General features: G+C 36.1%; 1 protein-coding gene across 1 annotated transcript in view; it reads left to right on the top strand.

Moving 5' to 3' along the window:
• LOC106868425 (uncharacterized) overlaps positions 1–11,766 on the top strand; it is a 34,524-nt gene extending 22,758 nt beyond the window's left edge. Inside the window, exons 3-4 of the mRNA XM_014913669.3 lie at positions 3,414–3,539; positions 9,016–11,766. Coding sequence (XP_014769155.1) covers positions 3,414–3,539; positions 9,016–9,020 — 131 coding nt within the window. The 3' untranslated portion in view covers positions 9,021–11,766. The remainder of the gene's footprint in view (positions 1–3,413; positions 3,540–9,015) is intronic.
• The last annotated feature ends 13,615 nt before the right edge of the window (positions 11,767–25,381 follow it).

Here is a 25,381-nt window from a genome sequence, read left to right as displayed (position 1 = left end):
TTACCCTTCATTTTAACGACCCTCACCTGTGTTTTTCGTATAACTTCTAATGAACAACACCACATGTATGACAATGATGTACATTTACAACTGTCATGTAATATCAAGCAAGAACACACATGCTTGTATGCATCCACATACATACACACAAACACACACACGATATGCTTCTTCCAGTTTTTGTCTACCAAATCCAAGCACAAGGCTGTTGTCAGCCAAGCATACAAGTAGGATTGAACATCAGACCATGTGATTGGGAAGTAAGCTTCTTAACCATATAATCACACCTATGACTACAGTAACACTCATGCTTAAGAAATGGAGTAGATAAGATCCGGGCTACATATGTTTCACAGCGAGTGGGACCTCAGAAGTGGTAAATATCCAAGCAAGGTGTATACCTCATTTGGCCTGAGATTAGCCTGCGGTGTATACACCTCGCTTGGATATTCACCACTTCCAAGGTTCTGCGCACTATGAAACATATGTAGCCTGGATCTTATCTACTCCCTTCCATAACTCTTGTATTCTTATTCACATACCTAGCAACCCTGGTCGACTACAGTGAAATATAAAAAAAACCTTTACAGTTCTATATTTAAGAGATGAGGAATTATGTACATTATTTACACTTGACGGATATTTGTCCTCCACGAAGAAATGATGAAGTTCAGTAAGAATCTATTAAGCAAGAACTAATACATAGGTTATACAATGGCAAAACATTTTGCCCCCTCAAAATAAAGGAAGGGGAACATCGCAAAGCTATGACACGGGGAAATATTGATAAACTGGGTACAGCTGATCATGTATGGAAAAATGGAGACCACCTCCCCATCTAATATTTTCCTATCCTTCCTTAATACTGGTTCCCATATGCTACTCATATCTGCACTCGGTCTGCTTAGGAGGTTGCTGTGTCCTAACATATGTGCTGCTTCTTTTAGTTTTCGTATTTTCCAGTGGTGTTCTCTATCTATTACTTTAACTTCATCTCACAGTTTGATTTTGTTTTCTATTTCTAACAGTGTTAGTTTTAATTTAGCCCTTTTCCTATCCTCCAGTTTTCTATTTAACTAGTTTGAGACCTTTGTTCTGTGTCTCATAAGGATTTTCCTGTCTCTGGGAATTCTATTGTCTTGTTTGCTGGCCTTTCTTTTTGGCACATATTTGGCGCATATGTCTTGTATGGTTGACATAAAATGACTTAGTTTGAGGTCATTGTCTTGTATAGAAAGGCTGTCATGTCAGTTTTGATTTCGAATCTCTTTGCAAATTGACTTCCAGTCCACCCTGTGGAAATTCAGGTTGGATATGGCTCGAGTCCTCCTGATGGGGTGGGTGTCAGTGGGTTGTCTAGGACCATACATTGTTAATTCCATAATGTTATGATCTGAAAGAGATGTAGGTGTTAGTTTCACATTATGGATTAGGCTCACATTGTTTGTGAGATCTAAAAGCAAGATCTAAAATATTGCTTCCTCTGGTTGGTTGGAGTATCACTTGTTCCATGAACAGCATGTTGGAGAGTTCTAACAAAGATTTTGCCTGGCTTTGTTCATGCAGTGACATCCCAGAGAGGATGTGACCTTCAAGCCATTTAACATTTGTGAGGTTAAAGTCGCCTAGGAAAAGTATATTGATGTGTTGGTCCAGATATGTCAAGATCTCTTCTATGCGTCTGAGGCTATCCTCAAATTTACCCTCCTGCTTTGCAGTATTTGGTGGACGGTATGTTGAGCATACAACTACATCAATTTGTTTTGTGTGTACTATTAAAGTATCATAGACAGTGTTTGAGTGTGATAGGAGTAGTAGGGCTGTGACATCTCGGATGTACATTGCAACTCTCCCATGACTTCTATCCCTTCTGTCTGTTCGGAGTACGGCTTACTCTGGTATGTTTATCTCCACATCTGCTATATTAGATGTTAGATGCGTTTCGGTAAGCACCATGCATATTGCTTGATTGCATGTAACTAAGTCTTTCAGGTATAGAAACTTGTCTTTGCCGCCTGTTCGTAATAGGCCCTGGATATTCAGTAGGAATATGGGTGTGATATCTGTGCAGGGGTTCCTGGTGTTAGTGGTGGCCATCCTTGATCCATCGTCCGTGGTGGTCTTGGATAGTGTTTTGTATGGTGTTGAATCTGTACCCTCTGTATCCATGTTAGTTGATGCACTATTCTCTGGGCCATGCTTAAAAAAGCTTGCTGTTCAGCTTCTGCAGTTCACACAGCCTCTGCATACAGCCTTCTGTTGGGAGCAGAAGGAATGTGTGGACTTCTTTCCTTGTCAGTCTTGTTGGTTCTTGGTGGATTATGGGTATGCAGGTTCAAACTTTTTTTCTCCCTTTTCTGCGCTCCCACTTATTTTGTTGTGGGTGGTCATCTAGCTTGTTTAGCTGGTGGTGTTTGGGATGGGCAAATTTGCAGTTTGCTCCCTTTTCCCCGTGCCAACAGGTACCATTTAGGTAGAATTTACAGATAATCTATTTCTTTTTTTTCCATAATGTGCTTGGGCTTGAAGCTTGTTTGTGTTCACCATTTCTTTGTCTGTTCTCCTGTCTCTGTCTTTTGGTGTGGTGCTGTGTTGGTTGTGTGTATATATATATATATATATATATATATATATACAGTATCACTGGCAGACTAACAGAGAAAATAGTCCTTAAATATGGCAGAAGTGCAGGTACATTAAACACCAGGAATGTTCTAAAAATAGACTCCCTCATATGCCAGGGGGATCCCTAAAAGTAGTAGACTGTTTCTGTTATTTGGGTAACCAAGTTAGTAGTGGGCGTAGTCATTCTGAAAGCATGGCTGCTAGAATAAGAATAGGCTGAGTGAAGTTCAGAGAGCTACTACCTCCATTAATAATGAAAGCCTCTCCCTCAGAATGAAAGGCAGACTGTATGATGCCTGTGTACAAACAGCTATGCTGCATGACAGTGAAACATGGGCTGTGACTACTGAGGATATGCAAAGACTTGAAAGAAATGAAGCCAGTATACTTTGCTGGATTGGTAATGTTTGCATAAGGCAAATTTCTAGTTGTAGAGGGAACATGGGGAAGGAGTAGACCTAGGAAGACATGGGATTAATTGGTGAGAAAGGATCTACAAACACTGGGACTCACAGTGGGGGATGACAGGGGACTGAGACTCATGATGGTTTGCTGTACTTGAAAAGACACTTCAAGCTAAGTAAAAACATGGTTACTCTTGTATACAGGTTGATCAGTTTCTGTCAAACTGTCCAACCCATGCCACCAAACCACAAAAGTTCAAGTTTGGACATCAGTTGCTTCATTTTTCTAAGAATATATTTGATTCTTTAAATATATTCCTAAATACTACTTCCTTAACTAAATGAAAAACTCTATTTCAAATTTAGTTTTGCATGTATTTCTAGACAAGATGATGCCTCTGTTATACATCTGCCGCCGGAATATTCGTAAACTGCTTGGTCGTACACTTCTGTCTGCAGTTCCATTTCTTGGTTTACCAAAATGTTTACAGAATTATTTACTTTATGCAGGTAAGTCAAATAATATCTGTCTGCTTGCCTGTCCATTTGTTTGTGTCTGCATAACCATCCATCCATGTATATATATCTCTCTCTTTTTCTGTCTGTTTTTTTCTCTGTCTCTCTGCATGTACTAGCAGGAGAAAAAGCACTGACTGCATTAAATAGAATGTATTTATTCATTTGAAAGTGATGAGTTATTCACCAACCATTCTGTCACTTTTGTACATTCTGACAGATGTGTGAATCTCAGAATGGCAGTGGAGTGGATCACCAACTTCAAATAAATGACTGTGTGCATGCACATGCGCACATGCACGCTCACATATCATCATCATCTTCTGATGTCTGTTTTCCATGCTGGCTTGGGTTCTATGGTTTAACAGGAACTGATGGGCTGCACCAGGTTTTGTAGCCTGTTTTGGTATGGTTTCTACAGCTGGATGCCCTTTCTAGCACCAACCACTTTACAGAGTGTACTGGCTGCTTTTAATTTGGCACTGTCACCAGTGATTTTTACATGGCACTAGTACTTTTTACATGGCACTAGTACTTTTTACATGGCACTAGTACTTTTTACATGGCATCAGCACTAGTGCTTTTTATGTGGCAATCAACACCATGACCAATGCTTTTTATATTGCACTTTGATTTTAGGATACCAATTTTGTTGTCATGAGCAGGTTTCCTTGTACAGCCATGCACCATATTTCTTTGTCATCTTCATGAGGCTCAGCATTTTGTCCCATATCTTCTGGGTCTCCCTCTTCTTCAACTTCTCTCCACTTTCAGTAATTGGCACTTGCTTATGTAACTGTCCTCATCCATTCATATGTGACCAAACCAGCACAATCTCCTCTTTTGCACACTGCATCTAATTCCTCTTATGCCAAACTTTTCACTCAATACACTACTGCTCTGTTGCACATGTACACTGACATTGCACATCAAGCAGAGCATACCAGCTTCTTTCCTCTCTAGTCTCCGCATGTCCTCTACATGCAGGGCCCATATCTCACTACCATGTAGCATTGCAGTTTGTATGCATGCATCATACAAACTTCTTTCACTCTGTGAGAAATAAAAACTCTCTGAACTTTCTTCATCCTATTCTTTTTCTAGCAATTATACTTTTTGTACAACCTCTTCCACTGCTAATTAGGTTACCTAGGTAGCAGAAAATATCTACAACTTCCAGACAGCCTCTGGGACATTTGAGGAAATTGATTTCCTGTTTTCTCTGTGGTCTTTTATGGCTCCTATACATATTCCACATACAAACCTCACTTTCTTAATCTGCCTATTATTCCATAGCATCTCTTGTGTGTCTATAGCTTGCACTGGGTACATCGAATGGAATTTCCACCTACACCCTTCTTACATACCAAGCAGGGCCTTTTACCTGAAGGGTGAAAGGTTCTGTCCAATTTCTTGCTTACTAGGACCTTGATCTTTGCTAAGTTAACTTCAAGACCCTTTGATTCCAAGTTCTGTTTCCACACCTGGAATTTCTTTTTTAATTCTGTTACAGACTCTGCTATGAAAGTGAGGTCATCATCATATAGTAGTTTTCATGAGCTTCCAGTCTTAAATTCATCTGGTATGGCTTGGATGAATTCGAGGGGCTGAAGACCAAGCCTTGAACTCCTACCTGTACACTAGATTCATCACTGTACCCATGGCTAACAGCGCCATTGTACATGGCCTGTATTGCTTTCACAAGCCATTCATCTACCCTTAACTTCCTCAGAGACTACCATATTATATAGTGAGGTACTCTGTCAAAAGCTTTCTCTAGATCAACAAATACCCTTAGCTGAATACTTCTCTTGCAGTTGTCTGACTATGAAAATAATATCAGTGGTGCAAAACTAATCTAATTCTGTCTCTAAATAACTGTCTCTTCACAACTTTCATCACCTGGTTCAGTAATTTGATACCTCCATAATTAAGTCTGTCTGAGGCATCCCCCTTCTCATTGTAGCAGCAGATTATGATGCTACTGCAGCAGTCTCTAAGGATTATGCCTTCCTGAATAACCTTATTAACTATACACGTGATTAAGCCATATCCAACTCTACCAGCTGTGAGTCCTGATGGACCAGGAGCCATCCCTGTCTTCATATTTTTAATTGCCTTAGCTAACATGCTGCTATCAAGTAGGATAGCTGCTCCCTCTGTTGGGTGCACATGAGGGAGACTTCCTTTCTCCCACTCATTCTCCACATTTAATAGCCCTTCAAAGTAGTTCTTCCAAAGAAAGAATTAAAAGATGTCTAAGTTAAGAAACAGATATGCAGGATCTCCATGCTTGTCTGAAAAGTGATGCTCTCCCATTTGGTGACAAGCCATGTATGTCTGTCAGTCTGTCTGTCTGTCCATCCTTCCAACCTTCCTTCCTTGAATATATATATATATATATATATATATATAGTTATCGCCAAGCCTACATGGCAGTCCCAAAATTAGGACGAAAGCTGCCGTGAATTAGCTCCAAGAAGCCATCGCCTCTAGCTAGCTATGTGACACACGAAACCTGTGTCCTTTATAACCTTCAAACAGGGGAGGTCAGCAGTGTCCCCCTGCTGGTTTGGCATCTGCAGACTAGTTTCAGGGTGTTGCCCCTTGTCAATGCAGAGCAGCCATGCCCTAGCCAGGCAGCGCTGCCGACTATCTGTTCGAAAGTTATTTATCTAATTTCAGTGGAATCTATCCACTGGTTTTCAGAAATAGAGTTATTAATATTTCTAAGTCTCTCTAAAGGAGACTACGGTAGCGGTACTGGAAATTAATAGTTATCGCCAAGCCAACATGGCAGTCCCAAAATTAGGACGAAAGCTGCCGTGAATTAGCTCCAAGAAGCCATCGCCTCTAGCTAGCTATGTGAGGCAGCTTTCGTCCTAATTTTGGGACTGCCATGTAGGCTTGGCGATAACTATTAATTTCCAGTACCGCTGCTGTAGTCTCCTTTAGAGAGACTTAGAAATATTAATAACTCTATATATATATATATATATATATATATATATATATATATATATATATATATATAAAATATACATGCATGATGGTAGAAAAAAGTGAACTTTTCCTTAATGACATGTCATTCCTGAAAAATTCTTGATTGTTGAGATTATCTCCTCTTCTCATTCAGGATTGATTGCAATTGCAACTAAGCATTTGCTTACCTTCTCAGGTAAACATTAATCGGGAATGTATCTCATGTGGTATTTAGTAAACTTTCATCTATGTTTATTGTCTAAATTCATACCAAAGGCCTTCCTAAGTTGTTTCTCTTTGCTTGTTTTTTTGTTTTAATTGCACCTCTTTCTCCCCACCACCATCACACACACACACGCATGCATAGGCTGCTGTAGTTGTGTGACATGTGCTTCAAGAAACCGACCAGTCACTTGATTACTTATTGATCAGATGAACATGTAAGCTAAACAGATTACATTCCTACTAAGAAACAAGATAAACAGATAATTATAAATACCAAGTCTTTCCTTATGAAAATAGGCTAATAATTAGTAACTTTGTTGTAAGAGCTTGACTGGCCAAAAGAGAAAATACATTCTGAATAAGATGTAGTGATTGAAACATTCTTCTACAAAGTATATGTTCAGAGTGATTGTACATGGTGCATCACCATCATCATTTTTTAACACCTACTTTTCCATGTTTGCATGGGTTGGATGGAGTTTATTCAGGTAGATTTCCTGCAGCCAGATGTCCATCCACATGGCCAGACATGTGTTTGCAGAACATTGGAAATGCATAACATTCATTTACAATAATCATGTAATATCAAGAAAGGAGTAACAAACACACACAGCCGGTTTTTTTCAGTTTCCATCTTTCAAATTCACTTACAATATATTGGTGAGTTTGAGGCTATAGTAGTAGACACTTGTCTTAAGTTGCCTCACAGTGGGACTGAACCGGAAACCATGCGATTGCGAAACAAAACATCTTAACTACATAGCCACAACAACACCTATAGTCATGCCTACGTATAATGAAAAGTAGGACACAAGCTTATAATACATGATGCAACCTACTGAGAGCTACAGACCAGTTTTATGACAGAAGCAAAGTTTGTAGTCAGCTATAAAATAACATGGGCTGAACTAACACTGTAGATAGAGTAATAAAAGCCAAGCATGGTGGTCTGGACAAATTTTATTCACCCATCAAAATTGTTGATGTGCCCGATGACGGTACCACCTGATTGACACTCATGCCAGTGGAAAGTTAAAAGCACATCCGAACATAGGGTGTAAACGGCCCACTTATGAGTACCCCTCATTCATTGGACAATGAACTTTGCTTGCGAAGACTTATTGAGGCAAGTGTAAACAAATCAAAATCACTAACATGGCCGATGACAGTACCGCCTAATTGGCACTTGTGCCAGTGGAACGTTAAAAGCACATCTGAGCGTGATTGTTGCCAGGGCCACAGATTGGCAACCATGCTGGTGACATGTGAAAAGTACCATTTGTGCATGATTGTTGCCAGCATCGCTTTACTAGCATATGTGCTGGTGGCACATGAAAAACAACATTCAAGTGTGGTTGTTACCAGTACTGCCGGACTGGCTCCTGTGCAGGTAGCATGTAAAAACACCTTTTGAGCATGCTCATTGGCAGAACTGCCTGACTGGCCCTTGTCCTGGTGGCATGTAAAAGCACCCACTACACACTCGGAGACGTTGGCATTAGGAAGGGCATCCAGCTGTAGAAACTTTGCCAGATCAGGTTGAACTTGGTGCAGCCTCTGGCTCACCAGTCCTCAGTCAAACTGTCCAACCCATGCCAACATGGAAAGCAGACATAAAACGATGATGATGATGATGAATCAGCATTTACAACCAGTTTTTAATGCTGGCATGGGTTGAATGAGGCTTGACAGGAGCTGGCAAGACAAGACTACACTAAGCTCCACTGCTTTGGCATGGTTTTTATGGCTGGATGCCCTTCCTAACACCAACCACTTTACAGCCTGGACCAGGTGCTTTTCACATGGCACCAAAACCGGTGAAGTATCTTTTGCATGGTTTTTATGGATAAATGCCCTTCCTAACGCCAACCACTTTACAGAGCAGGCTGGGTGCTTTTTAAGTGGCACCATCAATGGTGTGGTCTGCCACACCAAATGCCAACTATCTTGTGACAGTATAAGTAATCAATATTTAGAAATTCATAATCATTGATACATTTTTAACAGATGTATATGTGCGAATGTATGTGTTATTTAAATATTTGGTAGGACATATGAGAGAGAGAGAGAGAGAGGGAGAACTCAATACATGAACACACATATATATATATATATATATATATATATATATATATTGTTTTATTATTTTTAGTCTTTAAAAAGTAGAGAGTTGCTTTCTGTTGATTAAAAAGTAATTAGAGATTAAGAAATCTGAATAGATATTTTCTATCTCTTTTGTTACCGCAATCTATTTTACTTTCAGTTTGACTGCAGCAACCTTGGCAAATGAAACAAGTTGGTGAAACCAATGCTTAATCATTGACTGCTTGATCTGAAGGCAGATCTTATCAAAAACCTAACTGCTAATCAAAGGCATCATTATTTTTTTTTTTTTTTAATATTTTTTACTGTAATTTATTAAATTATTTATTTTTCATATTTGAACAATTTTATTTCTTTTACCTTGACTTTTGTGAAAAGGAAATGCTCAACTTTAATTTATATGATCTATCTTTTTTTTTTTTTTTATAAATGAATTTACTGTTACCAAATTTTACCAAAATTTGGTACAAATTGTAAATATCTGTACAAAGAAATGAGAACAAAGAAATCACTCATGAAAGAGAAACTCTCTTCAATTAAAATACTAATTTATTTATTTCATTTTTCTGTCAGCAGAATTCTGGCAGCAGTAAATATATATATATATATATATATATATATATATATATATATATATATATATATATATATATATATATATAATTAATATGTGTGTGTTTGTTGAAGAACAGCATCTTTCACTATATATTTTGCCTCCAATCTTTATTCATAGTTTCAGTGTCTTTAAATTCTGAGAGATGAAGGATCATCATGTGAAGGAAAAAATAGAACTAATCATATTTTATGTTATATTCAGGTAGCAACCTTATCTGTAATTTAGTATCTACAATAGCATTAAATTATTTTCTGGTATTATATATATATATATATATATATATATATATATATATATATATATATATAAAATACAAAATGGGAAAAGAACGTAAAGCATCCGGACACTTAAGTGATACAAAAATGGGACAACAAAACATCCAGATAGACGATACAAAGAAAACAAGGACAGGTCATTCAAAGTTTTCTTTCCGGATGTTTTGCGTTCTTGTCCCATTTTGTATATATATATATATATATGTAGCGGCGTACGTACACTTTGGTCTCTTATATATACGTGTGTGTGTGTGTAAGTCATCTAAGAGTCCATAAGTCAGGAAAATATATATATATATATATATATATATATATATATATATATATATACACACACACACACACACAACTGCTGGTTTTATATATATATATATATATATATATATATATATATATATATATATATATATAGTTAAGAGTGACATAGTTATTACCCATCTGATTTGATTATAGCAATTATGACTTGCTTTCACAAAATAAATACATTCACCATTGTGTACACTTTATTTTACTCTTTATTTCAGTTCTGAACTATTTATGTTATTAAAAATGAGTGATATATATTTAATTATCTTCGCGCTATTACCAAAACAATCATATAAAATAAAATCTCGTTGATGTTTTTAAAATGTTCTTCAGATGACTCTTCCCCCACTTATAAATGAATAAAGTGACAAGAAAAACAACAAAAAACTGTTGAAAGATTTGACAGAATGTTTGTATTTAAGAAAATATCTAATTGATTCTCAAAACTTTAACACTGTTTTATACTTATGATCTCTATTGAAGCTGAGCTTTACTTTGTTTTTACTGAATATATTTTATTTTATATTCCACCACCTTCATCCCTATCACTCAGGTTGTATTTTGCATTCACAAAGTATCAGAAATTAAATGTGATCATATCTAATTTTGTTTATTGATTTAAACTAGTTTCTCTTTACTTTTATAATATATCACTTTCATTCAATGAAAGTTATTTATGAATGATCCTAACCAATAGATAAATGGCAGAGGAAGGAGACAAAACCTATTTGATATGACAGTATTGTTTTTTTCTCTTATGTTTCACTCAGGTATACTGTGAGCTCTGGAACGGTTAATGACTGTTGTGGCTTGTTATGACACAAGATTTGGTAAATTTAGAAATTTAACTGATAATTATGGTATTGAGCAAATGACATTGTGATAATACACTCCTAAATATTGCAATTAATTATTAACGAACGAACTGGGACAACAACCTATGAAGATAATTTCAAGTGTCATCAATGATGAAATAAAAGAACGGGGATGGGTTGACAACATACTGCTTTAATCTGTGATAAAACTTACATATCTAATATAAAAGCAGCTCTTTGATAACAATAAAGAAAAAGCCTGTCTTATAGCCATTAATCATTTTACGAGGTCGAGTATTTTTGCTAGCAACACAATGAGCAATTGTGAAATATTTCAAAAGCTTTTATGTGCAAGATAGGCATAAAACGAAACCATTAAAAAGGAAGAGGAAAAAGAGAAAGTGAAATTTTAAACACACACTTTATAGTGACCATCTAGTGGGCTGTTGGTAAAACAGATAGACTAATCAATAGACTAGTTTCCATTGAGATAAAAAAAAAATATTTACATTTAAATTAAATTTCCTTTTTATATTCCTTCTTTCAATGTGGAAGAGTTTTGAAAGCTTAATATAAAATTTAGTTTCGTTTATAACGTTACCCAAATTATCTCCCTTGAATTAATCGAAGGCGAAGTGGTACAGCAACCATCGTTGACAGCTCTTTTCGAATTAGTTTTAATTAAAATTAGGTTTCTTAATAAAATTTTCATTAAAAAAAATAATTGAAATTACTTTATTGTGTGTGATATTTTTAAAAGACTTATACATTTTTCATTCATAAACTCTGAATATTCTCATGATCTGGTAAACTTGAATGTAAAATATATTTTAAAATGTTCTAAAAATTGTTTGTAAACATTTACACACCTTTTTATATAAAGAATTATGTACACCTCACTTTGTCTTGTACAGTGTTTATTCTTTTCATATTGGTCACATGATTTTGACAGGATGGTGATTCTTCCGTTAGAATATCTTGGGGTGGGAAGTTTTTCATTATGGTCAGGGTGAGATCAAAACGTACCAACAGTAACCACCTCACCAAATATAGCCATAACCACACCCTCTGCTGTCTTTCATGCAACTACCATCACCGATAGGATCTTTACACAGTCATTCGCCCTGTTAGAAATAACAGACAAATCTTTTTAAAATCACATCATACCGTCTTAAATAGAAAGCTATATTGGAATACAGTGTCGGATTTGGACGAGAAAATGACAGCTGGGATGCATTTGATCATGTCTGTTCGATATGAGCTGAACTGTGACTAAACAGCAACAACACCACCATTTGTATAACCCATATAACGCATTTATCGTTTATATTTTACTTGTCTCAGTCATTAGACTACGGCTATGCTGGAGCACCACTTTGAAGAATTTTAGTCAAACGAATCGACCCTGTACGTATTTTCATTTTAAGCTTGGAACTTATTCTATTCATTTTTGCCGAATTGCTAAGTTACGGGGACGTAAATACAACATTGCTTGTTAAGTTGTGGTAGGGACAAACACATACATACATACATATACGACGGGCTTCTTTCAGTTTCCATCTAACAAAACCACTCACAAGGCTTTGGTTGGCTCGTCGCTATAGTAGAAGACACTCGCCCATGTTGCCAGTGGGACTAGCAATATTATCTATTTAATTAGTGTAGTTTCAATTAATTTTGGAACCCAATGTGTATCCATTATATTTATGAATGCATGTAGTGTATTTTTATAGTGCATATATATGTATATGTATTTATATGTGTATGTATATGTGTGTGTATGTGTATTTATGCATATGAATGTATTCATGCGTATGTATGTATATATGTGTGTGTGTGTACACGTTTATTTGTGTGTGTATGTTTATATGAGTATGTGAGTGTATTTATGGGTGTATGTATATATATTTGTATATATGCTCTTTTCAAATTTGTTTACTGGAAACATTTTGAATGTGTAGATAAAGCCTACCAAAGTTTAATGATGCTGACAGGTGAACCATTTGAGTGGGGGCGGGGTTGCATGGAGCTGTACCGATATGATGTAGTATAAATATAGTAATAGCAATAATAACCCTTGGATGGAATTTATGAACATTTAAATGTCTATAAATTCCACCCAAGGATTGTTATTACTATATTTGTATAGGTGCGTATATATATACTCTTTACTCTTTTTACACTTTTACTTGTTTCAGTCAATTGACTGTGGCCATGCTGGAGCACTGCTTTTTAGTCGAGCAAATCGACCCAGGACTTATTCTTTGGAAGCCTAGTACTTATTCTATCGATCTCTTTTTGCCGAACCGCTAAGTTACGAGGACGTAAACACACCAGCATCGGTTGTCAAGCAATGATGGGGGGACAAACACTGATACACAAACACACATACATACATACATACATACATACATACATACATACATACATACATACATACATACATACATACATACATACATACATACATACATACATACATACATACATACATACATACATACATACATACATACATACATACATACATATATATGTGTGTGTGTGTGTGTGTATCTATGTCCCGCATTTTAACGTGTATAAGGAACCCTTTTTTGTCAAAAATTAGATTTAAAAAATATCAGGGTTTCTTGTACATGGATAGCACTATAGATATTAATAAATTACTTAATTGCTCGAACCTCAAATTTCCATGACTTACAACATCGCAAGCTTCAGGCCAACATCCAACGGGTTGCGACGTCCTATTGGATGAGTTGCTATCCGTTCGCCAAGACGGCATGCACGTAAAGCAACCATCACGAACGATAATCGTCTACCAAGCAGTACTTACTCATGCTCACTGATACTATTAAATCCGTATTTTTGTATTAACACTGAAGTTCTATGTTGTATTTAAAATTGCGAGCGAATACACAATCAGAGACAGCAAGCATGCTCAATAGCCATATATGGCAATGCAGCTCACACTGAAACAGGCGTGAATGTAGCATAACCAAAATATTGAAATTCAACTGAGACACAAACTTAGGTATTGTCTACTGTTCTTTAAATTGATCCTGCATTACTCCTTTTATAGATATTTGTTTTTTTATTAGCGTAAAAATGTCCAAGAATGAAAAGCGCATTTCATATCCTGCAAATTTAATACTGAAAGTGATAAAGTTTGCAGAGGAACATGGAAATAAAGCTGCAGCAAGTTTGGGCCTCCTTCTACGGCTGCCATGATTGGACTGCGGAGAAAGCACAAAGATGAACTTTTACAGATGCCAAGGATGAAGAGAGCAGCACAAGGCAAAAATGCAAGGTGGCCAAATCTGGAGAAAAACTCAAACGCTGGGTCGAAAGGCAAACTGGTACATTTGTTTTGACAAGGATCCTCATCGACGAAGGAAGAAGAATTGCTCAGGAGATAAAAAAAAGAGCAAAGAGAAAGGACAAGAGACAACTGATTTTAAAGGCACGCTTATCTGGTGCTTCCGTTTTATGAAGCGGAATGGTTTGAGTCTAAGGACTAGAACCAAGCTTGCTCAGAAGATACCTGATGCTTATGAAGAAAAGATTCTTAAGCTTCATTCTTATATCATTAATTTACGCAAGAATCTCAACTTCGTCCATATTTGCTCTGTGGCAAAGTTCAAAGTCCCACATACCTTTAATGTTCCTTCCAACAAAACTGTGAATCAAAAGGGGGCCAAAACAGTGGCCATCAAGACAAGTGCGCATGAGAAGACTCATTACACAGTTGTCTTGGCATGCTGTGCTGATGGTACCCAGTTGGTCATTTTCAAAAGGAAGACACTTCCAAAGGAGAAGCTGCCTGAAGGAGTTCTTGCGCATGTTCAAGCAAAGGGCTGGATATTAAGATGGTATGAAGCTTTGATTCGAGAACATTTGGAGTAAGAAACCTGGGAACCTTTTTAAGAAGCCATCTATGCTGGTGTTTTAGATTAGTTCAGGGCACAAATAACTGATGAAACAAAAAAGTTGGCAAAACTTCAGAAATATGCTAACTTCAACCTCTGGACGTCAGTATCAACAAACCATTCAAGGAATTAATGAGAAATGAATGGAGCAAGTGAATGCAAGGGATTGATTCCAACGTAACACCAACAGGAAAAGTTAGGAAGCCAACAGTTAGTGAAGTTTGCGGCTGGGTGAAGAATTCGTGGAATGGTGTGAAGAAAGAAGTGATTGTAAAAGCCTTTAAAAGTGTGGCATAAGCAACATGGATGGTACAGAGGATGAGGCAATTTAAAACGAGGGTGGCTCTGATGGTAATGAACTACCAGCAGTTGTATCTAATTATGATGTATTAGATGAGAGTGACGAGGAATTTAATGGTTTCTATGATTAATAAAACATATTTTTGATAATACTTGTTAACTGGTGAAGATAATTTATTAATATTCTTCGGAAGGGTATACACGGTAAGTTTTGATAAGTCACCCGCACGCATTTCACTTATAATTTTTTGGGTGGTATCAAGTACCCTGACCTCCTAATGTGCACATATTGATCCAAGGAAAGTCAATTTTAAATCCCCCCACGACAGCCAACGTGTATATTATAGGGATAGTCAAGCAGTAATGCTATTTCGGTCAGGAGTAAAAATAATTAAATCATTTTATTTAAATCATTTATTAATTCATAAAAGAATATAAGGATAAAAATCCCGTTAATGATTTTTATCAAGTAGTCAGCGTGCTATAAAAATTTATAGGCAATTAATATATTAAATTAATAATAATGTACATATGTATATAATTATATCAAGACTGCAAGGACGAAAACAACCTGTCTCCAGCATGTTTGAAGTGCCGATACCTTCAAAAATCTACCAAAAACTCCAGCTAAATATACACATTGCTGAAAGTGGGCTTGTGAGAGAAAATTAAAATGCCCTCACGTTAATTGTGAACTGGTTCCAATTTCTGGATTAAAGCGAAAAATAAGCCTTCTTCCTTCGTCAACACATTACACGGGGAAATATAAGTCAATTATATACATATACAAATGTACATTATTATTAATTAATGTATTAATTGCCTATAAATGTTTATAGCATGTCGAATACTCGATAAAAATCATTAACGTGATTTTTATCCTTATATTCTTTTATGAATTAATAAATAAATATATATATATATATATTACGTATTCATATGTGCATATATTTATGTATATATAAGTTTATATATATGCATATATCTGTGTATATCTATGTATATATTCATATGTATATACATGTGTGTATGTATAATGCATGTATGTGCAATACCTGCATGTACGTATGTATGTATGCATGTATTTCTATAAATTTAAAAAAACTTTTTGCCATAATGATTCATAACACAAATAAGAAATATATTTGCTATCCAAATTTAAAACTGAGTTTCAGTGACGATTTTTCACCCGTCTCTCTCCTAGTGTTTGCGCACTCTAACATTTCTCCTTAAGGAGTTCAGCCACTTCGAAACAGACCCTTGTAACCCAGGTCGACTTGAAGTATAATGTGGAAACATTTGCTGAATCAGGTTTAAGTATTCTCTCCAAGACCTGGGCCAGAGCTCACGTTAAGCTGGTTCTTCAGTTAGTATTCAACGGAGGTGGGGTGGGGGTGAGTATTCAGTAGTTCGATTAAGTAATTCACCTATTTTTTAAATCAGACGTGGGCGACCTGCGACCCGCTGGAGTTTCTGAATGGCACGCATAACAAAACATTATATTGAATTTTGAATCTTCTTGGTAGTGCGGCTCGCCATATATCGAGCTATGTCTCATATGGCCCATTTCTCATAAATGTTTACACTTGTCTGCTTTAAATTAACGGCGACTTGGGTAACTTGTCGATAGACACGAAGCATCTAGTGGTAATTCTCAGGCAGAATCAACGTGACGCAGTATGTAACCAGGTCGAATGGACTTCTGAATTACAGACAGAGTCAGTCCGGTAGAATTCAATACTCGGCTTTCCCTGCGAACTTCACCCCTTGGCTATGCTTACTTACATTAGTGAATGTTGCAATAAAAGAGAGGGTGGAGAGAAGACGGGAAGGAGAAATAGCAATGAAAAGTTTTTGACCTTATATTCATTAGATCAATGAATCTATTGTAATCAGCACATCTTATCTCAATATCATTATACCAATCTTTTGATAGTTATTTCTTTCCTTTTAGAGTTTATCGTTATTTCATTATCTGCTTGTGTGTGTGTGTGTGTGTGTGTGTGTGTGTGTGTGTGTGTGTGTGTGTGTGTGTGTGTGCGTGTGTGTGTGTAACTGACATATGCAGTTATATTATTTGTAATTAGTATCTATACTGCAGGGTTCATAGGGAACACTTTAAAATTATTTATCTGCAATAATTTGTAATCAGCTCTTTATCGACGAATGCAACTGTATAGTATACTTTTCATATGCATAACGCGTGTGCACCGTGTGTGTGGTGTATGTGTGTGCTCGCATGTATGTATGTATTAGTCAGAGAACGAAAGATTAAAAATATTGTTAAATATTTAGTGTTAACAGTTAGATAGACGTAGATATGCTGAAGATCACTGCTCGCTCCTATCAACAATGAAACATTTCACGTGGTCACTCGACCTGTTAGAATTAGCAACGAAAAGGTTTCTCTCAGGAAGGACTCATTACCTAATCTAATCATAGGTATTCCCAAAAGAACGGCTTGATCACAGTTGGAAAGCATCCGACTATAGGCTTTCTCGATCATGGTTGACTGGGGTGGGTATAAGGTATGGGACTAAACGTTTTCTTCCCCACTCTGAGCTTAATGTAGTGGTCCCCAACATATAGTAACGCAGTGCCTCGTATCATCGAACGGCATATGGCAGTTGACTTCATCTTCATTTCCGATCGCATGTAAATCACGAGTTTATCGCGAGTTTATGTGCACAGACCTTAATATAAGCTCAAAAAGATACTTTGAGCTCGAAAAGCCAGAGAGAATTGGAACTTGTTTGTTACAGACCTCGACGAATTCTTCTCTCATAGATATTTTCACAACTTCATACTCAGCCAGCACAATTTTCCTAATAGCTGTTTCACAGCTCTATACCAACTTGGAGATGGTTGAAGAATCAACGGCATACGTTTTTGTAGCGATATGAAAGATCAGCTTAATCATCAATTATCTGCACCTGTAAAATTTGCACCTTCTGCACCTGTAAAATTTGATGTTCATATAAGATTGACACAGTTTATATTTTCATGAAGCCTTGTAAAAAATGTAGCAATAACTGTTGTATAAAAACTGACACTAAGACTTTGTCATAACCAACGCCAAAGACTTTTTACAATGCCCTGTTCCTTTCGCATGTTTTGCTGAAATTAATTGGAATCAAATAGAAACTAATTTTGTGCCTATTATCCAAAATTTTCTTTATTATCCTTTCTTGTGTGTGCCTCTGTTTTAGATATTTGTTTTAAGCAGTGCTCTATATGTTACTTTTTATCGAAATTACTGAAGATAACGATGATTTATATCGAAATTAATTCAGCCTTGGGAAGTCATCAGTTTTGTTTCTGCTCTCTAGTAAACACGAATCCGGCTCATATTTTAAACACATTAAAAATATTTTCATCGGGATTAGAGTATAAGTATTGTACATGGTTTAAATAATCTATTTCCAAGAAACACCCCAGGGCTTCACCCATAGCGTCTCCCGAACATTTACCATCCCGTTGTGAGTTAACAACGTCCTCAAGTGGACGATACTGCCCAAGTCAAACATCACTGGTTTACTGTGCAACAAAGCATCAAAATGATATTGCATCGAGGACATTGTTAACTGGTTTTGGCAATAAGGAAATATGTGTCTTTTATTGTTTTTTAAACAATAAAACACGTACAGATGAGCAAAATAATGTTCTTTTGTTTATTTAGACTTCAGCGTGTGTCAAGCTATTTGTTGTCTCCATGGCAACATTGAAGAAAGCCTTGGTTGATAGAAATATAAACACTAACAGAGAGGTTCCCATGAGAAGAACATGTCTGAAAGTACTTAAATAACTTAAACTATTCATTGGCGGCTGGAGGAACAGATATTTTGAAATGTTTAGTGCAGAAATTGAAAACACAATGAAACAGTCTTTGAGAGTGCGAAAACAGCGAATGAAAGCAGTTTTGCAGAAAACAGAACAAAGCTCAGAAAGAAATGTACCGATTTGCAAAATAAACGTCTTCAGTGCATTTCAAAATAAGATCATTGTTTTGAAATAAAAATATTCACTTACTGCAGGATCTCAAAAGCTAAAACACTGAATAATATATTAAACAGTGTCTTCACAAATCCTATGATTGTTGCAATTTCGATTTGAAAAACTGTTTAGATGATCACCCCCAGTCCATCCACAGGGCAGAACATCATCGGTTGTTGTAGAGACTCCAGTTTCCTGCACATAGCACAACATTGCGGTCAAGAAATTGACAGTTTTACTGAATAAAGAAACACAAAGTAAACTTTGTAATAGGGATTTGTTAGAGCACATGCGGCACATATAAGCCGAGCACTTTTAAAAAACTTTCCAGTGCAATGTCAAACAAGAGTTGAACGATCAACGTATCCTATCGAGTTGTTTTGTGTGTGCCTGCTTCAGTTATAGTTCTCAAATGTTCGTTTTCAATTGCAGAAACGTCTGCAACCATTCTTATCTTATACAAGTCTCTAGTCTCTACTAGTTTTTCGAACCTGTGTTAAATCATATTTGTTGACTGCCCTCTGGTCTGATAAAGTATTTGGTCGACTCTGGTCGATACTGTGAGCAATTTTCGCTATTTGCCTTCAGTTTTGAACTCAGTATTCACACTGTAAAACTACTCGAGCTTTACTTTTGTTTCTTTTCATCTTTAACTTGTTTTCAGACTCAGCTAAACAAGAATAAACATTCAGAGCAAAACCACTCGCATCAATTGATCTAATTCAGCGTTTCAAAATGAACATAGTTAAATGAATGTTTGTTCAAACATAAATACCAAACTTAAAGGTGACAAAAATCAGTTATATTTGTACCAACCTTGTACTGAACAAGTAATATCCTTTCTACTAAAGGCACAAGGCCTGAAATTTTGGGAGAGGGGTCTAGTCGATTCCATCAACTCAAGTGTTTCACTGGTACTTAATTTACCGACCCGACAAGATGAAAGACAAAGTAAGAATTTGAACTCAGAACGTAAGGACGGACGAAATGCCGATAAGCATTTTACCCGGTTTGCTAATGATTCTCCCAACTCGCCGCCTTCGTATTGAACAAGTAATATCAATATTTATTTTACACACACCTTCAAACATCCTAGAATTATTTATTAAATTAACGGATATAAAAAATAGTGTCATGTGCCTGCAGCTATCCACTACTGTCTCGGTTGCTTTCTCATACTTATACGTGACTAATGAATGAACTGGTAGGTATGCATAATATCAGCATAAATATGCGTATATATATATATGAATATAGGCGACTGAATATACGAAGGGGTACCCAAAAGAAACCGGAATTTTGCAATATTATTTTATTCACTTAGTTTTACGTGTTTACACTATTATCGCCTTCATGGTATTCTCCGTTTGAAGCAATGTATTGGTCCAGGAGCGTTTTCCACTGTTCGAAGCGATGCTGGAACTCTTGCGAAGTGATGCCTTTTAACGCCTCCGTTGTTTTTTCCTTCACCCCTTTCGCATCTGCAAATTCCGTAGCACCAGCTTTCGTCACCAATTTCCAAATGTTTTTTTCAGTTCAAGACACGCATTCAGTCGTGCCTGCTTTTGATCTTCCATGGGCAAGCGAGGCACAAATTTTGTTGCAGCTCTTATCATTCACAATTCCTCGCTCAAAATTCGTTGGCAGGAGCTCAAAGATACACTAGCCATATCAACAAGTTCGTCAATTGTTCGGTGACGGTCCTCCGAGATCAGTTCATGAATTCTATGATGTCCTCATTCGTTCGGGAGGTATACGGTGGTCCTAAACGAGGTTGGCCTTCAAGCAGCAAGTGATCATGCCTAAGGCGTAGAAACCACTCGTAAACTTGTGCTTTGCTCATGGTAGCATCCTTGTAAGCTGTTTGAAGTATGACAACTGATTCGTTCACCGTTTTCCCCAGCAGAAAACAGAATTTCACGGACGCACGCTGTTCCTTTGTTTCAGCCATCACAGAAATCAACGAACAGAGGAGAATCACTGCAAAGCAAAGACACATCACGTGGCAGTACAACAACAGTCTATGACGCCGGTCGGCAAACTGATGCCTGAGGGTCGTATCAAGTGACTTCTAGCCTGAACTACAACGGTCTTGTCCCACAGAGTACTTTTCCGGTTACTTTTGGGTATCCCCTCGTTTATATACATATATAGATGAATATTATATATAGATGCATATATATATATATATATATGTATGTATGTATGTATGTATGTATGTATGTATGTATGTATGTATGTATGCATGAATGCATATGTATGTGTGCGTGTATATATACACACACATATATATGTATGTATGTATGTACGTATATATATATATATATATATATATGACGCCGACGAAGGGAAATAACCCTGAAATCCGGATACGTTCGTGCTGCAGATCGAGGTGAGAGGGATAACTTCCCTTGGCAAACAGGACACAGTCGTGTGTCGATAAGCCAGCTGGAGGAGATGTCCTCCTGGGGCTAAAAGCAACAGTAACATCCACCCCTAGGGGTCAGCCACACTTAAGTGGCAATATACTACACTTTATATATATATATATATATATATATATATATATATATATATATATATATATATATATATATATATATATATGTATGTATTTGCATGTGTGTATAAGCTGAAAATATGCATGTTTTTATTCTCAACATTGCAATACGGACCCTGTATTAATGCAAAGTAGTAGGCCCTTCCATAAAGAAGATTTCTAATAATCAAAAACAGAAGAGAACGTACATACATACTTACATACATACATATTAGCAGCACAATGGCAGTGTTGTGGAATATGTTTTGGTATTTTTCAACTCTGAGCTCTGAGTTTAAATCATACTGAAGTCGATTTTTCATTTCCTTATTTTGGATGCTATAATAAAGCGCCTGTAAAATGCAATAGGAGACTGACTCTTAGCTAGGAATCATTGCTCTAATTAAACAAGAACCGATTGTTAACATTTTGTGGATAGCGAAACAGACACCTGCCAGGTAGAGTAACGATATCAATCATGTCGCAGATTTCAATTATGTACTCAGCCTGCCAGTATTTAATTGGTCCTTTAATGTTTTAGGATAAAAGTTAATTAATTTGCTGCGTCAAATTTTCTATTTTGATATTAATTACAGATGGCTGTTCAAAAGTTTCTTTGGCTGTGGTTGTCAGCAAGGAAAATTATGAGATGTTTTAATCTTTTGCGCATGTATTAGGCATGCGTGAGCATCTTTCTTAACACAGGCGTGTGTGTATGTAATGTGTGTGTGTATATGTGTATGTGTGCGTGTGTGCGTACGTGTGTGTGTGTGTATGTATGTATGTAGGTATGTATGTACGTACGTATGTATGCATGTATGTATGTATGTATGTATGTATGTATCTATCTAAAGTGTATGTGTGTCTAAATTACTTCAAAGGCTTACTGTACCGAAGAAAATCACTCTAATTATATATCAAGTTTCTTATAAATAGATGAATTAAGTTCGCCGTTATATTTACTCATTAAACTAACTCTCATTAAACCTCAAGTTATTAAAACTTTCGGCTCTATATTTTGAGAAGAAAGATCTTAGTATGACACTATTTGAAAGCACCCAGCATTTTTATTTGGAGCTGTGCAATTTCAACCAGAGTGTGTTTTAATAAGTTTTTTGAATTTGTTCTCGTAAATGTTTCAATATTTGCTACGACATCAGTTCCGCATGTGAATGTATTGGCTTCCCCAGCTAACGGGAACAGCATTCGCATAATTTAAATATTGAAATGTATAAACAGTGAAACAAATATGTAAATTAATATGTAAGAATAAGTCCTGGGGTCGATTTGCTCGACTAAAGGCGGTGCTCCAGCATGGCCGCAGTCAAGTGACTGAAACAAGTAAAAGAGTTAATGAGTAAAAGAGTAAGTTAGACAGCCTTCTTGAAAAGTTTCATTGTTTCCTTCAAGCTTATCTTAAGTATTTAATGAATCAATATTTATGGAAGCATATTATCTGTCTGAAAGTATGAATGTGTGTGTATGTGTGAGTGTGTGTGTGTGCCTGTGTGTTTGCCTGAGTGTTTGTGTGTGTGTGTGTGTGTGCCTGTGTGTGTATGTGTGTGAGAGAGAGAGAAGGAGGGAAGGAATGTGTGTCAGCATGTAATATTTGTGCTATGTGTAGAGGTTTAGATAACTGACTGGTCCCTGGATTGCTAATTTATAATGTATGTGAAAATATTGTGGTACCATTAAATGAAAACATTAAAAAGTAACTTCATTTTAGCAAGTTAAATATACAATTATAATATTGATTGTAAGAGAATGTTCCTAGCCTAATGATTAGTAAAGAGATTAATTATAGAGCCTTAATGAAGTTCACGTGCAAGAGATGATTCAATCATTAAAGTCCGATATTAGATGACTTTCTCTTGTTCCCTGTCGATCTCAAAGTTATTAATACGAGCTAAAAGTCTGAAAAATCTTTTAGCCTCAGCAACTGTCACGTTAGGGAATAAAAAGTATTTCAAAGCGATGCACCAGCATGGCCGCAGTCGAATGACTGAAACAAATAAAAGAAGAAATGAGTCTAAATGTTTATAATTGACAGAAATATTTGATTCATAAATTGATTTTGAAATGGAATATTTCTTGTTTCCTATTGAAATAAAGACCAATTTGATCTTTTTCTATTTATAGGTATTTCTAAACATATCTAAATAAATTATAGGCTTGTGGTGTCTTCTAATATTTAAAACGAGCAACTAAATTATCTTGTAAAAACACTTCTTCCATATTCCTATCTTCGAGGATAGTAAAAGTATTTGTATCTTTTATTCTTTGTTGGTGTACATTCAGTTAGATTTTCAATATTTTCAGCGATATCTTCATTAAGAACACTGAAAAACCGTCCCATTTTCGGCATAAAGAATTTATTTTATCTAATAAAGCTGTCACATTCACTTAACATCAATGGTAACAGACATTTCTGAACTGAAGAACAATATTATCAAAGTGATAATATTGTTTAATCATTTAATCCAAAATGTGACCATAATGCAACCAAAGGAATTTAAACAAGTTTGGTTGCCTCTTACATTTGTACTCCCCGCCCCCGGAGTTAGATTCAGAATAATTGCATTTTGTAGGCCAGAAAACTGAGTGCAATGGGCTTAATACTTCCAACGCTTGCTAACCTTCAAATATCCGAGGTAATATGCAGTGATCCTTTAAAAAATCCTCAACATTTTGTTTTACAATTTACCATCGTTTAAGAATGAACTGCCACGAAATATATGGTAGAAATTCTGAACATAACCCAAGAAAGTTCTCCCTTATTGCAACATTCAGCTCCACTAATTATCTCTCTAATACGTGTTGATTTGGATACTTGCAGACAATGCAATGTAATCTTTTCTTATTTTATTTTATGAAGCATTGAAATGTCAACACCATCACCTTTCATCTTGTTGCTGCCAACAAAATCTGGGAAGCTTTTATTTCCGAATAGTTACTAACTAGTAGCTATGCTAAAATAAACAAAGTTGTAGTAATGCAATTTGTTCTAGAGGTAACGAATAAGGAGATACATCCACAAATATACTGTAAAGCTTTGCATACTCCTGTTCAGTTAAAATAGCTTTTTAAACATATTCGCAAAAATTATTAGCATACATTGACTATCAGATATAAAATTTGAAAATAATAAGCATACATTTACTATCAGATGTGAAATTTGGAAATTTGCGCTCATTTATGTTTTTTTTTTTTAATTTGGGAAGCTCTAACATTGTTCATCGATCATATATAATGCCTTTGAAATCACCTATCTGTTTCAAAATTCTCAAGAGACTTTCACCAGTTTGGTAGCTTTTGTCCATAAAAGCTAATTTCCTCTCTCTGAGAAAGCGTCTAATATCCGGTATACGTTGTATACTTTTTCTTCAAAGATTTGCTTGGTCTTGAATATTTTCAACTAAAGACCACTAACTGAAGTTTTATGCGAGAATCATCACGTCAAGTTTCACTTGTTGATATAAGAAAATTTGTGATAAACATTACAGTGAGCTCTGATAATTTTTCAGTAAAGTTTCCCCCTCTTGCTTTATTTTTACTCCTGAAAGAGTACTCATTACATAATTTGAGGAACAGAAGAACGATGCTTTGCATCCACTCCAAACTAGACAGCAATGCAAGTATTGTTCGCCATTTTAAAGCTATAATAGTTACATTAACGATATAGAAATGTGGGTTACAATCAGTCTTTAAAAATTCTTCTTAATATATTTGTGTGTATTTCTCGTTTTAGAGAACTTC

The sequence above is a fragment of the Octopus bimaculoides genome, chromosome 13 (assembly GCF_046866305.1).
Source record: "Octopus bimaculoides isolate indiv1 chromosome 13, ASM4686630v1, whole genome shotgun sequence".
Lineage (NCBI taxonomy): Eukaryota > Metazoa > Mollusca > Cephalopoda > Octopoda > Octopodidae > Octopus > Octopus bimaculoides.
The sequence above is the reverse complement of the archived record's forward strand: the minus strand, read 5'-3'. Positions and strand labels throughout refer to the sequence as shown.